This window comes from Aspergillus puulaauensis, chromosome 3 (genome assembly GCF_016861865.1).
Source record: "Aspergillus puulaauensis MK2 DNA, chromosome 3, nearly complete sequence".
NCBI classification, from domain to species: Eukaryota; Fungi; Ascomycota; class Eurotiomycetes; order Eurotiales; family Aspergillaceae; genus Aspergillus; species Aspergillus puulaauensis.
The window spans coordinates 1,032,623-1,048,966 of NC_054859.1; the positions used below are offsets into that span (position 1 = coordinate 1,032,623).

General features: G+C 49.8%; 8 protein-coding genes across 8 annotated transcripts; 4 read left to right on the top strand and 4 right to left on the bottom strand.

Moving 5' to 3' along the window:
* Positions 1-219: 219 nt before the first annotated feature.
* Positions 220-594, top strand: APUU_30418S (uncharacterized protein; the record flags this gene model as incomplete). Its single annotated transcript, XM_041701510.1, has 1 exon — positions 220-594. The coding sequence occupies one exon, from the start codon at positions 220-222 to the stop codon at positions 592-594; it is 375 nt and encodes a 124-aa protein (XP_041554387.1).
* A 3,768-nt stretch (positions 595-4,362) lies between these two features.
* APUU_30419S (KxDL motif-containing protein) lies at positions 4,363-5,246 on the top strand (the record flags this gene model as incomplete). Its single annotated transcript, XM_041701511.1, has 3 exons — positions 4,363-4,670; positions 4,790-4,942; positions 5,165-5,246. The coding sequence occupies 3 exons, from the start codon at positions 4,363-4,365 to the stop codon at positions 5,244-5,246; spliced, it is 543 nt and encodes a 180-aa protein (XP_041554388.1).
* Positions 5,247-5,291: 45 nt separating this feature from the next.
* APUU_30420A (uncharacterized protein) lies at positions 5,292-5,735 on the bottom strand (the record flags this gene model as incomplete). Its single annotated transcript, XM_041701512.1, has 2 exons — positions 5,292-5,466; positions 5,533-5,735. The coding sequence occupies 2 exons, from the start codon at positions 5,733-5,735 to the stop codon at positions 5,292-5,294; spliced, it is 378 nt and encodes a 125-aa protein (XP_041554389.1).
* A 900-nt stretch (positions 5,736-6,635) lies between these two features.
* On the bottom strand, positions 6,636-7,549 carry APUU_30421A (uncharacterized protein; the record flags this gene model as incomplete). Its single annotated transcript, XM_041701513.1, has 2 exons — positions 6,636-6,970; positions 7,042-7,549. The coding sequence occupies 2 exons, from the start codon at positions 7,547-7,549 to the stop codon at positions 6,636-6,638; spliced, it is 843 nt and encodes a 280-aa protein (XP_041554390.1).
* A 470-nt stretch (positions 7,550-8,019) lies between these two features.
* On the bottom strand, positions 8,020-10,682 carry SEC18 (AAA family ATPase SEC18; the record flags this gene model as incomplete). The annotated part of the gene is made up of 4 exons (XM_041701514.1): positions 8,020-9,942; positions 9,993-10,308; positions 10,360-10,503; positions 10,573-10,682. The coding sequence occupies 4 exons, from the start codon at positions 10,680-10,682 to the stop codon at positions 8,020-8,022; spliced, it is 2,493 nt and encodes an 830-aa protein (XP_041554391.1).
* A 457-nt stretch (positions 10,683-11,139) lies between these two features.
* APUU_30423S (uncharacterized protein) lies at positions 11,140-12,261 on the top strand (the record flags this gene model as incomplete). The annotated part of the gene is made up of 2 exons (XM_041701515.1): positions 11,140-11,147; positions 11,211-12,261. The coding sequence occupies 2 exons, from the start codon at positions 11,140-11,142 to the stop codon at positions 12,259-12,261; spliced, it is 1,059 nt and encodes a 352-aa protein (XP_041554392.1).
* Positions 12,262-12,397: 136 nt separating this feature from the next.
* Positions 12,398-14,250, bottom strand: APUU_30424A (protein arginine methyltransferase RmtB; the record flags this gene model as incomplete). The annotated part of the gene is made up of 4 exons (XM_041701516.1): positions 12,398-13,148; positions 13,206-13,443; positions 13,503-13,913; positions 14,016-14,250. The coding sequence occupies 4 exons, from the start codon at positions 14,248-14,250 to the stop codon at positions 12,398-12,400; spliced, it is 1,635 nt and encodes a 544-aa protein (XP_041554393.1).
* A 475-nt stretch (positions 14,251-14,725) lies between these two features.
* Positions 14,726-16,142, top strand: APUU_30425S (Mo25 family protein; the record flags this gene model as incomplete). The annotated part of the gene is made up of 5 exons (XM_041701517.1): positions 14,726-14,830; positions 14,898-14,958; positions 15,026-15,501; positions 15,563-15,835; positions 15,903-16,142. 5 exons carry the CDS (start codon positions 14,726-14,728, stop codon positions 16,140-16,142), a joined length of 1,155 nt encoding a protein of 384 aa, XP_041554394.1.
* Between the last annotated feature and the right edge of the window lie 202 nt (positions 16,143-16,344).

Consider the following 16,344-nt stretch of genomic DNA (forward strand, 5'->3'; position numbering starts at 1 on the left):
GTTCGTGCAACACCACTTTTCTTGCTGACTATTGCTCTGGGATTTTAGCGTTGATGGATATCGTCGAATGGATTGCGCATCAGGCTGATTTCAAGTCTAACACTTTACTTCAGCCCGTTGTCCTTTTAACCTAATGATTGTGGACTTGTTTTTTTTTTCTTTCGTTTTTTTTACCCTCGTGCATCTATCTGCATTCGGCTTTGCGTGTTATGGATACCAATGAGCATCAAGGGGGTTTGCAATTTCAGGAGTCTTGTTATTTTGGACCTTTCAGCTCATTGCATGGCGTCGGCTTTGATCAGGGTTACTTTCTTTCTTGGGCAGTACCTATACCTTCAACTTCGCGCGCCGTCGTCCAAACTGTTGAACGACATTTTACACTACACTACTTCATTATACCTTCATACTTTTACTTTCGGAAATTTGTATTCTCAGACACCCACTTGTTTTCCCCCTCTTTTTCTTCTTTTTCTTTTCTTCTTTGCTACACATACGGCGCCTCCCTCCACGCATCTATCCTCCGAGTCCTGTTTTCCTCTTTCTTTCTCTGCCGAAGTAAAATCAAAAATTTGCTTCTATATCATTGATTGGTGACACATGTGCTGGGAAGATTAGATACGGGGGCTGTTATAGTGATAATTTTGAAAGGATACCCGCCCGAAATAGCAATTCGATACACTGCTTGAATATGAATTCATGGAATCTTCATGCTTATATAAACATCTACTGTATGTATGACTATGCGATGATCGGGTTGTGTATGAGATGGGAAAGGCCGAACCCTCGCAAGGGCCGGTTTACTCTTAGTACTTATTGGACATACTAGTAACACGCTGCTTTTAGTTAAATAATATCCGTTGGTATCGGACACCGTATTAAGATCGAGGAATGCGAACGTGATTAAGAAAACTACTAAGCTTAGGCAACAAAACTGGCAAGCTTTGCTTTGGAGGGGGAATGGATATCAATGATCACTTTCGTCGAGACATCCATCTGGTTAACAAAGCGCCGGCTCAATTAGCCGAAGAACCTACGGTCTTCGTCGCAACTTCAAAGACACGTGTAAAAAGATGTCTTGAGCTCCGGGTAAAGCCAACTAGGTATATGAATGGCTCAATGTTAGCATTGGAATTCATCTTTGCCGGAAGGAGAAAACGCTGCATGTTCTCCTACTCCATCCTGGCTATCAGGCGACTCGATTGCGCGGTTCTTTGGTAGGAAGCCAGAAAGAAGGCGCAAACGGGATAGGGTCCTGTCTCTGGGAGCTAGTTCTCTTTCGACGGTCCAGTGGAGGAAAAGACGGCTGGTTGGCCTGTATGAAGGAGGCAAGTCACTGTTGGGTTTGCATGTGGCGGTGAGAAACTGCGCAAGAGCAAACGAGCGATAGGCGAATTCGACGTAACCCCACATTCGTTGCATCCACCATCTGCATTCATGGCCATTCAGAAGTCAAAAACAATCATCGCTCTCGAGGAGGAGAATGATGGTGCTGATGATCCTGAATCATGGGTACTGGAAAATGGGTGACACTGGAGTTGATGTTGTCTCAGACGAACAAAACGAAAAAGTGCAACGACCATAGAACTGAGTCATTCTCATACGATAGGATTCCCGTCTTATTGTGCAATTTGGTTGGGCTTTATAGGGGGAAAAAAGAAAAAAAGAGAGAGAGATGAAAATGTACCAGAAAGGTGCGCGATTGATGATGGTTGAGCCGATGCAACATGGGCAAAATGTCGAGCAGAATGGTGCATAAGGCTACCCGAGCAAGAGGAGTACCAGGAAGTTCCGTGAGCCGCTAGACTAATACTCGGAGCCAGAATACCAAGGGACTGCTCTCGCCTTCGTGGCTCCAGTGATCTGTTGGGACCTGCGAGAGCCTGCGTCAGATAGCAGCAGAAGGGAGTGTCGGGCCAAAGATTCCAGGACAAGGAAGCAGTCGAGACCATAGATGCCGTGAAGATCCATGACTTCAAAGAGTTACCCTGCCCAAATCCTGAATTTTGCGTTTGGTATTGTTGGGCTTGTGTATTACCGAATACCCCGGTTAGGCTCATGCGTGAGGATAGAACAGCGTCATCTTTTCGCGGTCAATCTGCGAAGCTTTTTCTGTTTGGAGGAGTCCAGGCGTCTTTCGAACGGGAGGAAAGGACTGGCCAACGGGATAAGGCGACAATTGTAACGGTGCGAGGCAGCAATCATGCAGGGCGTTGGCAACATTTGGTGCTTGCATACGAGGCCCCGGCAACATGGATCTCAGTGGTTTCGGTGGATTACCAGAGGATGTTATCGTGAGAAAGCCCAAGAGCCTGAGTGGCGTTTGTCTATCCAGCCCAAATCAATGGTCCAGTTGAAGACGAGCAGACCTGCACTCCCTGTGTCCGAGACCACGCCCGAGACCGTCATGTCATGTCATGTCATGTCAGCGGATGAAGTTGGGAGGTGGTGATTTGTGCCAAATGGTGAGTTGGTTTTCTTTCTCCACTCCCTGCAGGTCTGCTGCGGGCTTTTCTCCGTCCGAAAGCTCAGAGCAGCAAAAGGATGCTCGCCGTAGTGCCGTCTTCGGTCCTTGTTTGGCGGCTGAGTAGGTACACAGGCTGCCTGTTCCTGTACATAGGTCGAACTAGGTCCACCTGAACGAGTTCCCCGTCGAGCAGGCTATTCTGGCCGCGTTTAAAGCGCTTGCGGCCGTTTGGTTTTCTGCAGCTTGACCTGGTCGCCCTTGTGTGAAGCTGTTTTCCGGGGTCGCGGTCCAAGTAGGTAACAACCGCCGAAGTGCGGACATCAAGAAAAACTCTGAATGCCAACCCATCGGACGCTCCTTCCCTCGACCAGGGTGGACGGCCTTTTCCCGTTACACGGTCACGGTTTCCCTCTCGAACACCGTGCCACTTGGTCGATTTCAGGCTGTTGGTACCGGCGCGGTACGAGACAGACCTGGGGCCGAAAACAAAGACATTTGGCGGACTCTTGGGCCTCTCTTCGGCCTCAGCTCATGCACTGGTGTCCAACTGCCTTGGAGTTTGATACCTGCCGGCACTTTCTCATATTCCGAACTCTGTGATTGCGTCAGCCCCCGCATATCACACTGTATCTATCCATCTGCCGCGGATTTGCAAAAGAAAAAAAGGGCATCGGAAGGTATTGGGCACCAAGTCACAGGCGCGGACTAAAGTTCCCATGATAACACACACGACCTTACCTCAATCACTCACCCCAACATTCTCCCACAGAAACAACGAGATATTCCCGGTAGAACGGAGAACAAACAGATATTCCTTCTCATACTAAACAGAAGGGCAGCCGCGTGCCAGTGTGAACGACAATTTGGCCGCCACGTAATTCGGTGCTTCTTCATAATTTAGCGACCACGGCCGTGTCTGTTTGGCGCTCTGCTGCCCTCTTTCTTCCCCCCGCGGGCTTCGCAGACTTTCACATTTCCCCAGCCACCCAGCCCCCTGATATTGGCAGAGAGCAGGCCCGGGGAACAAGTAAAGCTGAGAAAAGAATCGTGAGACTCAACAAAAACGAAAAAAAGAAAAAGAACATGCCGACATGGGAGGCCAAGGCTTGGGATCTTCCGGTGGAATAGTAAAAGGGCATGGGAAGTCGTGAGGGAAGCAAGTCGTCATCGGCGGCCGAGCCTCTATCTATAAAATTCCCAAGCAGACAGACGTGCCCTATCCGGCGTCAACTCTCCTGCCTTTATACCTTTCTCGCAACCTTCCCCCCCCCCACCCCACTTCGTCCAATTCCTTTTTCAGCCCGACGAAAATGAACATGGCACTTAGACAAACCCAATTCTCGAGATCACCAACTTGCCACCGGGGGGTGGGCTTGTGTCCCAACGAGGGCTGGACCAGTCTCCGGCCATCCATTTGGCTCTCTTAGTTTCTCGTCTTCCCACCCAGAGCGGGGTCAATTCGGGACAAGGAGCGAATTGGCGGCCAGAAATTGGCGGAGGGGCGGAAATGGGGGGTTGGGTCTGAAGGGAACTGGACGGAGCAGGGTGATCGGGGGTTGAGGGGGTACGGGAGAAAGACCGCTGTGATAGTGCCTTGCCCAATGATTGACCTGCCCATCACATCCACCCCCTCCTCTTCATCCTTCCTTGTCTTCCTCGTCGTCCTCCAGGGGTGGTCCGCCGGATGGAAGACCCTCCGCTGAGGGCTATAAAAGCCCTCGACTTTCATGCCGGCCTACCCTTTCCTCCCTCTTCCTTTCCTATCCCTCAGCTTCACTCTGCCAGCCACTGCATATCATCACTACTTGTCTTGACAAGTCTCTTCATATCATACCTCCGGTTCAGAAGACTTTCCTTCTTGTGCTCATTACCCGTTCGGGCTATACTATCTTGTCACAATGGCGACTCACCACTACCAGTCCCCTGTTCTTCCAATGAATGTTCCCTCAAAGACCCCAGGACCCGCCAATCTCTACCCCATTAGCCGGGTGTCAGGCTCTCCGCCAGATCTTTCTGATGCAAGCACAACCACGGGCAGCCGCACCTCCGCTGGATTCAGCTACAGCACCGGAAGTGCTGGCGGCGACTATGAATCCAGCACGGGGTCATTCTCGAGTGTGGACGTCGTTGACGTTCTCAACGACCGCTTGCAAAATGCCTTCGACCCGACTCCTTTGGACAAGGGATTAGCTATGCAAGCACAAGCGTAAGTGTTCCCGCCTAGTCCCCGGAGAGGGTAATCTTCTTTGCGTGGGATACGGAAAAGCAAAACCCGGAGCAAGGGAAGCAGATTTAACAAGCAGTGCTAATGACGCCAAACGATAGATCCGGTCAATTAAATGCCAAGCAGCGCGAACTCCTTGAATTGCAGGCTCTGGCCCAGCGACGTTTGAAAGGTGTGCGCACAAGCTTCGCGGACGGAGTCAAGGTCGCGCGGGAAACTAAGCGGGATCTTGAATGGACTCAGAAGCGCGTAAAGTGAGTTCTCTGCCGCCCTCTTGTCTGTGGAGTCTGCATTTGCACCGGTGATGGTCGTCGGATTCCGCTCCGCCGAGAGCGAGAGCGGATATCCGCCGCGCTCCGCCGTCTCATTGTGATTCTTGGCGACTGGTTGATGGCAGTGCGGCTGGGAGGCGGCTGGGGAGGGATTTGCACTCATTCAGTCTGATGTGAGCAAGCTGACAAGTTTCGTAATGACAGTACTCTGAAATCGAAGGCCGAAAGCATCCACCCTGATGAATACCGACGAGCATCGAAGAAATACACATTCGACGACAACTAGTCGCCGTAGGAACGGGTACTCAGCTCCTTGCATCGCTTTCCTCTTTCAGCTCTCCAGAGGATTCACGTAAAACCTGCGTAACGAAACTGACGACGTTTTTATTTTGTTGTTTAATATGGGTTCAGATGCCCCGGCTATCGGGCATTTCAGGGTTTGCTTTTTCTGCTCTTGTTTTGGGCTGGTTTGGGACGGTTCTCTTGCTTTCTGTGTAAAATCGTGTCTTTGACCATTCTGTTAGCGTCTTAATTAACCGAATATGCTCGTTTCTCTGTGTCATTTCGCGTACCCTGCATGTGATATGTAGTAGCTGCCCATAAAGCCCAGGCTGTCGCGCCCCCTAATGCTTACCTCGTCATCCGCAGCAACACCAGCAGATTCAAGCATGTGCTCCTGGCCCGTCACACCATGTAGGGCTTTGCCACCCTCGCATCCTTTTCGCCGGATAGCATCCCACGCGTAGCAGAGACGTACAGAGGGGTAGGTGTACATAGTTTACACTGATGGTGCCACGATCAACGCACGCCGCACGATCGCTCAGATGGGAGGAGACATGATCTCGACCACCTAGTCTGCACACCCGAGCCGAAAAGAGGTCACCCCGGAGTCAGACGAGCCATGATACACCATGACGCTGTAGGTATAATCCCCCACTGGCGCCTCACTCAGGACAGACGGACAGCGTGAGGCTGTGAGCTGGGCCCTAGCCAAACATCATCGCTCAATGCACCCGCTGTTTCAGCATGACGCCTCCGCCCCGCTCCTCTCATTTCGGGGAATCCACCTGGCTGCTTTCGAAATCCCGCGCTTGACCCGCCAGGTCCTTGGGCATCCAATGCGGAGCGGACGTTCGGTGCCCAAGAACTGGAAGAATGGGTGGGTAGGGGGCGATGTAGACATCACGTGATTATATACCGAAAAAGGAAAGTGCCAGGCTAGGCTAAGCTGGAGATTCCAGGGCATGTAATAGCATGTGATAGAGTGTAGGTAGGCTTTGAATTTTTAGTCATTGGACCTTTTGCCTGCTGAGCTATACATTGCAAATACTACTCACTTATAGGATTCTGTCTTATACTGTTTTGTGGCCGACTCGCCTAAGACAATATACCCCAGCAGGAGCACCCAGGACATGGATTTTAGCTTGTTTTTACAATGGTGAGATGGTTTGTAGCCTAAAGGTCATATTGGTATCTATGATATTGGTCCGAGGTTAGCACGATAAGTCCTCTCAATCTTCCTTTGAGGAAATGAGAAGTAACGAATAAAATCAGCCGACATGAACAGTAAACCATTAACGTCCTCCTTTTCATATCCACGAAAATGTAATCAACAAACTCCTTTCTTGGCTCCTCGATTCCAACATAAGATGAATAATTGATGTGACCATGCTGTCTAGGATCTGTTCTTGAGTTCTGCTGGGCGGATACATGGAGACGGCTTCATATCCTTCCACGGATCTTCTATGAAGCAAGGGAGGAAATACACCACATCCTTGCCTTTGAGTTTGATTCCAAGAGCCAATTGTATCAGCTCGTCAGTGTCGAACTGAGTGCCGTTCGGGGCCACGTAAGCTGGCTGTTTCTGCCCTCTGTCCTTGGAGTGTTGTTGTTGGCGCCCTGGGCCATCTTGTTTTCTTTCTCTCTTTGAGGCCTTCTTCCTAATAGTTGCCGTAGGATTGATAGAGGGGCCACTTTGGGTACTTGAGAATGGAACAGAACTAGGGGTTTCTGAAAGGACAAATTACAGTTAGCGGCACTTGATTTTGAGCCTTTGTAGTTATTGTGTTAAGCACACTTACCTGTATTAATGCCGTCGGCCTTGGTTGTTGTCGGCTGCCGACCACGATAATCATTTGTTGGCTTAGTCCTCGCTTGAGCATTGTGTGTTTTATCAGGTTTTTCCCCCAATGGTCTTCTTGCGTCGCCGGAAGTAACACCTCCCTCTGTCTTGTTGTTTTGTTTTGGCGTGGTTGTAGGAGAAACAGCGAGCTCGTTGGGCTGCACCGGGTTACGCAAAGCGTTAGTCTTCCATTCTTCAAAAAGAGAGGACGACCGCATTTGTGAGCGTCTGTTCGGCACTCGGCCTTGGACCATGCCGGCGCTGGTTGTTTGAGGTTGATGTTGCTGTTGTGGAGGCTGATGCTGTTGTTGGTGCCGTTTCTGGTGGACTGTTGCTGGCGTAGGCCTACCAGAAAACACCTGGTAATCCTTGATAGTTTCAGGCGCCCATTCCTCCCGGTGGTCGTATTCTCTCTGTGAGATTTGTTTTTTCTGAGGTGTTTGTTTGGGTGCGACCTGGTTGGACATGATGGTGGTGTTACTCGTTTGACTGGCGTCAGGTTGTGTCCTTGGCGAAGGAGTGGGAATTCTGGATGAAGATAGGTAGGATGCGGTAAGGAGACTCAGAAGCTCATGTGGAATGAAGGAAGATGAAGTTAGGGAAATGGGTGTAAAGGATATTACGAAGTGAGATACAAGTTGGTTAGGTAGTAGCGAACGGACGGGTGAAAACAGCGCCTACTACGGCCACCAGCCAACTGGACTGGGAAAGTAACACTACCGGACCAATTGAAGGGAGTAGGATAATTACCTGCAAATACCTAGCTAGCACTTAAGTAGTCTAATCTAATTTATCAAGACTTTTATGACCGGGAGATTGTCTCAGTTGCTGGTAGTTAGCTAGTTAGTGTCTTACAAAGATTAAAAGTCTTTAAGCACCTATCGGCTTTAGAATGAACTCCTATTTAGCTATCTAAGTATTATCCATCAACAGACATCTAACTGAACTCAAATTCCTCAGCGGCTTGGACTCTAGGTCCCCTGGTGGCCAATGCCCCCTCCTGGACAGCACTGTTGACGAAACGCACGAACTGGTTCACCAGTTCTGTCGGTGTTTTCTTAGCAAGCTCGATTCCATCGAAGACCTTCTTGATACCGACACCGAAAGTGATACTATACGCGGTTTCTCCCTTCAAAGTATCAATACGTGCCAATGCCTCCGCAATCTGTTCGTTGGTGAATACTCCAGATTTTGCCATGACGTGGTTCAGTTCTTCGTGGCTAGTGACATTTGGAACATCGATGTCGGAGTTGAACGAAGTGTAAATATTCAACTCCTTCATAAGTGCTCGCTGACTGGTAGTCGCCAGAACAAGAAGTCTCCGGTTCTTTGGTGGACGTTTCTTGAACAATACCTTGAGCGTCTGCAGGACGCTGTTGCTGAAACGAGGCCCAACAGACACATAGTCAATAATAGTCTCGATGTCATCGACAACGACAACACTAGTCTGACTTTTGTAGGCATCATTGAAAACTCGGAGAATATGTTGAATCTTAGCCTGCTCGCTAAATCCAGCTATATCTTCAGGGCAGATCATTTTAATGAAAGGCGCCCCCGAGTCTAAGGCAATCTGAGCTGCAAGAGCAGTCTTCCCACTCCCAGGCGGCCCGTTGAACAAAACAGACCACAGCGGTGTTTGGTCAGGGTGACCAAGTCCTTTCGCCAGGGCCTCCCCGTCCTTAAGAACACCGCCAATTTTCTCTGAATAAGTGATGATGCCATGCTCGATGCATCGCTTGATTTCATCCTCGGACACACCATATGCTGGTTGAATTTCATCGAGTGCATGAATGAAATCAGAATGGTTGACCTTCATTTCCGCTGCATCGTCTTTGACCCTGACTGTTTTCCCGGAATCAATGTGCCGATTGAACGCGAACGAGGTTGCCGCTTTTACGAGACCTGCAATTTCAGCACCCGAGTAATTCTTCGTCAGGCTGGCGAGTTCTGCCACATCGACACTCGGGTCCAGCAGATCACTCTGGCTCATGTTCTGGGTGTGAATGCCGAGAATTTGGGCTCGACCGGCCTCATCAGGAAGCGAGATTTCGACATGTACTTCGAGACGACCCGGCCGCAGCAACGCATCATCAATCATATCCTTCCTGTTGGTCATACCAATAAGCAAAATATTATTGAGCTGATCAACACCATCCATCTTCGATAGCAACTGGTTTACCACGCTGTCACCGACACCAGTACCGCCGCCTGCTCCACTGCCACGCTGTTTACACACGGCATCTAATTCGTCGAAGATGATAATGTGAAGCTCACTCTCATCGCCCTTCTCTTTATACTCCCGCTCTGCATCGGCGAAAAGTTTCCGGATATTCTCTTCTGACTGTCCAACGAACTTGTTTAGTACCTCCGGACCGTTGATGATCTTTGGCTCCTTTGCATTCAGCATCTTTCCGATTTGCCGGGCAAGCAACGTTTTACCGGTTCCTGGAGGCCCAAACAGTAATATACCTTTTACGTGCTGGATGCCGAGCTTTTGCACAATGTCAGGTGGGAAAATGCGAGACGCAAATGCTCGGCGGAAGATGGTGTGGAACTCGGAGTCGAGACCACCAATGCCCATCTTCTCGGTGTTGAAGTCGGGCTGAATGATAGCGTTTGCCGCTGGCCGATTCTTTGCGGGTTTGATCTGGATGTTGCTCTCAGGGTCCTTGAAGAAGTTGATCATTGTGTGCTTCGTAAGAATTCCCCTAGCTGTAGGATCCGTCTCTGGCTCTTTACTAGTCTCTTTCTCCGAGGTCAGGCTGACTCGCAGAATAGTTTTGACTCTCAACTGGAGCGGGATGCCGCGATGATCCATTAATACCGGCTGGCCCGGGGCAAATAGCTGGCTTTCAAAGTTCTGGGAATGTTAGACAGAGTTGCTAGAGGCTTAGAAAACAGCAAGCGTACCTTGATCACGGAGGCAGCAAGATCATCCTGATCATACAATTCATCCGTCCTGGATTTTCCAGCAAACCTCACCTCGATGTCGGCAGATCCGAGGTACGCTTCTCCACCCTGACGGAAAGGGTCATATATTTGTATTAGGAGTTCGTCTCGGAGTCCAGCGCCGGCCCACGGTCTTTGGACGCCGGAAAGTCCAATGTATCCAGGGGGAAATCCATCAGCAGGGCGCGCGGTGAATACATTGCGGTTATTGACAATGATCAAGATGTCTTCTTGTCCGAACTGGGCACGGGGGAAATCTTGTGTCGAGAGCGCAACACTGCAAATTGATTAGCACCCAATCTCTAGATTACAGACCATCCATACTTACAAGTTCCTGAATTGGTATCCTTTATCCGCGTTCTCCATGACCTTCAAGCGCCACCCTCCTTCACTTGGTCTTCCCCCCATCGGAGCTTGCGGTAGTGGGCGACCACCCGGTGCAGGTTGTCGAGGAGATGGCGATCCATAGCCCCTAATAAAGTGTAAATGTTAGCGACATACAAGTTTGATATAAAAGGTTACCACAGGGGTGTATTCATACGGAGCTCCCTGCTGAGGCGGATAACCCTGAGGTGGGTAGCCCTGCGGGGGCCGTGAGTAGCCCTCTCTTTGGGGATTATTAGACCCGAAGGGACTGCGACCACCGAACATCCTGTATCATAAAGCTAGGGTGCAGCTAGCAGCAAGGACAAGGTCAATGATAAGCTTGGTCAATGCTGCCCGCAGCGTTGTCTCGTGAACTGCGCGAAGAGGCGGTCAAATTACGATAAGCGTCTAGCAGGGAAAGTTGCGGCAATATTAGACTCGAGTATATAGGTAGAAAGATAATTGAAGTCGACAGCAACGGACATTGATGTTTGAAAGAAGCGCAACGTGGCGTTGAGCTGAACCTCCGCAGGCAGCTCTGATGGGGCAAGTTGGGAATCTGGAACCGCTGAGTGATGAGCCACCACGGGCGGAGTTCGTTTTGCCGACAGCCACCAACCAACCGGCATCACCTGGGAATCCGGGATGCCTGCGAGTCGCGCTATTTCGCAGTGAGGATTACTATTTCCGACATTTTGACCGCCGTGGGTCTCTGGCTGTTTTTCGCTGCCTACAATTTAAAATGCCTCTGTAAGTCCTTGCTCTGCCGTGTTGCATCTTAAAAGAAGGATTCTCATACGTCATCCTCATTAGGCACCTCCTCGGAAAGAAGTCATGGAACGTCTACAATCCGGAAAATGTCGCGCGTGTCCAGCGCGATGAAGCGCAAGCCAAGGCGCAGGAAGAAGAAGAGGAGCGCCGCATGCAAGAGATCGATGCCGAGCGAAGAATCCAACTACTACGTGGTGAGCGACCTCCTACCCCTCCACCGCTGCAATCCTCCACGTCGCAACCAGAAAAGGAAGATCGCACCAACTACATAGGAGGTTATAAAAAGCGGAGACGTTTGGCGGGAGAGAATGATACAGATCGAGATATCCGATTTGCTCGAGAAGACGCGGAACTTGCGCTGGTGAAACGGGAGGAACTGGTACATGCTCGGAAGGGCAAAAATGATGCGCCACTCTACGACGATGATGGACACATCAACCTTTTTCAGAAAGATAGCGGTCGGAAACGAATTGAGAAGAACGCGGAGGCTGAAAAAGAGGCAGCCGACAAGCAGCGAAGTTACGAAGACCAGTATACCATGCGGTTCTCCAATGCAGCGGGTTTCCGTCAAAGTATTGGCAAGAACCCCTGGTATTCGGCTTCTCACGGTGCTGGTATAGCTCCCGAATCCATACCTAGCAAGGATGTTTGGGGTAATGAAGACCCCATGAGGAAGGAGAGAGAGAAATCTCGCATGGACCTCAACGATCCACTAGCTGCGATGAAGAAAGGCGTTCGCCAGCTGAGGTCGGTTGAAGGAGAACGAAAGAAGTGGAATCAGGAAAGGAGTAAAGAACTAGATGCGTTGAAAGCAGCTGAGAAGACCCGATCGCGCCACCGTAGGAAACGGTCCCAGTCGGAGGATAGCCTGGGGGACTTTAAACTCGATGGGCCATCAGATAGAGATCATAAGTATAGGGACCGGAATCGCGAGCTTGCCGGCGACAAGTCATCGCGCCGTTCGCACAGGCGGCGTTCGCGCTCTACATCTCGCTCGCGTTCTCATCGTCATCACAGCCATCGACAACGCCACGACGACAGGCAATATAACCGACGGAGGAAGGGAGAAGCTGGTTCAAGACATCGCATATAACGAGATACCCAGGAGTATTAATTGGCAAGGGCGGGCCCGGCCGTATATTGCAAATTCTGAGTTGAAGCATAGCTGTTACACTGACAAGCGGTGTGTTCACGAAGCAAACACAAAACTTTTTATTCAAAAATGATCTCTATTGTAATGCCCATTCCTGAGAACCTTTCTCTCCAACCTGCGCATCATAATCGATTGTGATATCCAGGGACCTGGAGTGCGCGTTCCTCTTCTGGTATCTAACCGTTCCCTTTATTGTTTGGCCCTTCTTCATTGCAGTTGGCTTCTTTTTACCATGATCGATGAGGCAAATGGTTTGCTGCCAGTGGGTCTCCTTGCCATCCGGTCCTGTTGTAAACGCCACGATGCCCTTCTTCTGCAGATCTGATGGAATGGCATTGGATGGAAGCGTTGATTCCCTGGATGGTATGAAGAAGATGTCAAACCAAATAGACCAGCCGTCGAGCGAGTCAACATCTTGCTTCAAGGTCACCTCGAATTCTTTCAAAAAGGATAGTTCCTCAACAGTGATGGTGTGCAGTGGCAAGGTGGCGAAAATTTCGGATTCCCCTGCCATAGAAGAGGATGGCACACTGCGGACAAGTGCTTCATCGTAGATACCAGTGAGCATACTCTTCATATTGAAGCCATAGATATCGTGCCAAAACCCGACATGGGATGTGACCAGGTCTGGATCAGCTAGCGGCGCAATGCGAAGCGTAGCGTGCGAGGGAGCCATAAGCCCATCCGGTGCAAGGTAGCGGTCACGGGCGTATATAACCGAATCGAACATCGCTTCAAACAGCAGGCCGTAACCCATCCATTCAGAAATGATGATGTCCACTTGCTTGACAGGCAGGGTGACTTCCTCGATCTTGCCCCGAATACATCTGTAAAGCCAAAGTTAATCACTAGCCCAAATACCCGCCGTAATGCGATGTACATACGTTATAACATCGCCAAACCCATTTTCATAGACAATTTCCTTCGCCCTATCGATGATATTTGAATTGTCCACGGATATCACCTTTCGGGCACCCGCTTTCGCGCAGAACATGGACAAAATTCCAGTCCCACAACCGACATCTAGAACAACTTTATCCTTGAATATGTGCTTGTTGTCATAGACGAAGTCCCGGTAGGAATCAGTCCGAATCGTATCTTTAAGCATAGACTCATGAATGCCTGCACTGCCAATTAGCGAATGAACTCCCTCCAACGTGAGAATAATCGAAGCACCATACCGTTATACGCATAGGAGGAGAAATAATCTGAATCAATTTCTTCCGCTTTGTTGGAAGCGCGAGTAGCAGACGGGCCAGATGTCGAAGGGAGTTTATCGTCTTCCCTGGTCAATTGGTCATCCAACGATTTCTGAACCGCAAGTCTATACTCCGAGAATTGGAGTTGAAGACGTTCTAGTTCCTCCTGGAGCTCGACTACCTGGCGTTCAGCCTGGGTGCCGCCAGCTTCTCCCGACTCCTCATCTTCAATATCGTCCAGACTGTATAAGAGTGCGTCGTCCTCCAAAACGGGTTTCAAGTACGCCTCGTCCTGGAATTTCTCCTTAGAAGATACGTCGGGTGACGTGTTACCATCCTTCACCGAAAGCCGTATGTAGTTGACGAGCTTAATAGTATCCAGAAAATCCAGGTCTGACGATTCAGAGAGAGATAAGTTAGCAAATGTCCATTTCGAGATGCCATTCAGCGAGATGTACACTCCAATGCAGAGAGTTGAATCAGTTGGCTACACACCAAGCTCTTTTTTAATCTTCCTTAAATCAAAGCCATTCTTGTCCTTGCTTTCCTTGAGCATTGACCGAACATCCGGATAGACTTTGTCGGAGAAAAGGCCGATGACCGGCTGTGTCTCGTCATCGGGTTCGAGATCTTCCCAGCCCTCCTCATCAGTGGCATCCGAATCGTCAGAGGTAACGGAATCGCGTTCAACGTCCTTTAGGGGGCGCTCTGAAGGAATTGGGGCAGACATGGCAGCTACTGCGGGGTGAAAGGCAGAGCAAAAACAGTTAACGCCAAGGCGGCACTGGAAGCTTTATACCGGATGCAAATCAGGTGAAATCCTCTCTAGATGAGTTTATATCACTTCAATTGACCCAAGGCTTCAAATTGACCGGCTCTGTCGACCTGCAGCAGGGGAAGAAAATTTACCAAAAATGGTTGCCCCGCCTCCGTTCAGTGGGTTTGTTTGATTTGTTTACACTGCTGATAAGAAATCGCAGCCTCAGGCAAGTCGCTTCCCCGCCAACAATCATCACCGCTTCCCGAAGCAACAAAGCACCAACATACATCCCCACCCCCTCGAGTATATCTCCCTCGGAATTCATCAGTGACTGCTTGTTCTATATCTTAATGTCGTGAACTTTCTTCTCTTTTCTCCACAGGTTTCTGAGGCAGTTCGACTCCTTTCCTCCCTTGAAGCTCTGCCATTGATAGGATAAACAAGCATGGCTTTCTTCTTTAACCGCGGCCGATCCCGCCAACCATCCGATGTTGTGAGATCAATTAAAGATTTGTTGGCAAGACTTCGTGAGCCATCGGCTGCTCCTAAGGTTGGTCCAATGTCCCGAACTTATTACGAACGATTGGAAACTTACTAACCTCCCAACCCACCGCTAGGTTGAAGATGAGTTGGCCAAGCAGCTTTCGCAGATGAAGTTGATGGTGCAGGGAACTCAAGGTTCGTACATCTTTTGGGAACCCAAGTACGACATGCAAGATTGTCATACTAATTGGACGTGCGACAGAAATTGAAGTCTCAACCGATCAGGTCCACGCTCTGGTCCAGGCTATGTTACAAGAAGACCTCCTTTATGAACTCGCGCTCGCTCTTCACAGCCTCCCATTCGAAGCGAGGAAAGATACTCAAACGATATTCTCACACATACTTCGCTTCAAACCCCCTCAAGCCAATTCACCGGACCCGCCCGTCATCTCATACATCGTACACAATCGACCCGAAATTATCATTGAGTTATGCAGGGGCTATGAGCACAGCCAAAGCGCTATGCCCTGTGGCACTATTCTGAGAGAGGCCCTTAAATTCGACGTGATCGCTGCGATCATTCTTTATGACCAGTCCAAGGAAGGGGAGCCGGCCATTCGACTGACCGAGGTCCAGCCCAACGTTCCTCAACGCGGAACCGGTGTTTTTTGGAGATTCTTCCATTGGATTGATCGCGGCAGCTTTGAGTTAAGTGCAGATGCCTTCACAACTTTTAGGGCATGTACACCAAAGGATCATTCTGTGAAGATAGTCAGTGCTAACTTTAGTTTGCCTCTAGGAACTCTTGACGCGCCATAAATCCCTTGTGACCGGGTACCTAGCGACGAACTTTGATTACTTTTTCGCGCAATTCAACTCTTTCCTCGTACAGTCTGACTCATATGTCACCAAACGACAAAGTATCAAGCTACTGGGTGAGATCTTACTAGACCGCGCCAACTACAGTGTGATGATGCGATATGTCGAAAGCGGAGAGAACCTCAAACTCTGTATGAAGCTCCTGCGCGACGATCGTAAGATGGTTCAATACGAGGGATTTCACGTTTTTAAGGTATGCAAAGGATCCTACGACTGTGAACACTGAGTCATGCGGTCATGCTGACAAGGAATGCGGCTAGGTATTTGTTGCGAATCCAGACAAATCAGTGGCAGTACAACGGATTCTCATCAACAATCGAGATCGCTTGTTAAAATTCCTACCGAAATTCCTGGAAGACCGTACAGATGATGACCAGTTCACCGATGAGAAGAGCTTCTTAGTTCGACAGATCGAACTTTTGCCCAAGGAGCCCATTGAACCATCACGCCCTGGACGTGAGCCATCTCGCTCAACCTCCAACACCGCGACCGTAGCATGAAAACGAGGGTCTGTTGACAATTTGGCTGCAGTACATGCCAGTCCGTCATTGTTGCCTCTTGGCCCTTATTACTACTCTCCTCACCATTATTCACCCTGTCCAGTGCCCACCAACTCTTCCATCCTGAGCCTAAACATGCCAGGGAAGCGTCGGGGCGCCGCATGTACTACACTGTGCATATGGTTTTGCATTTATGGCCAGC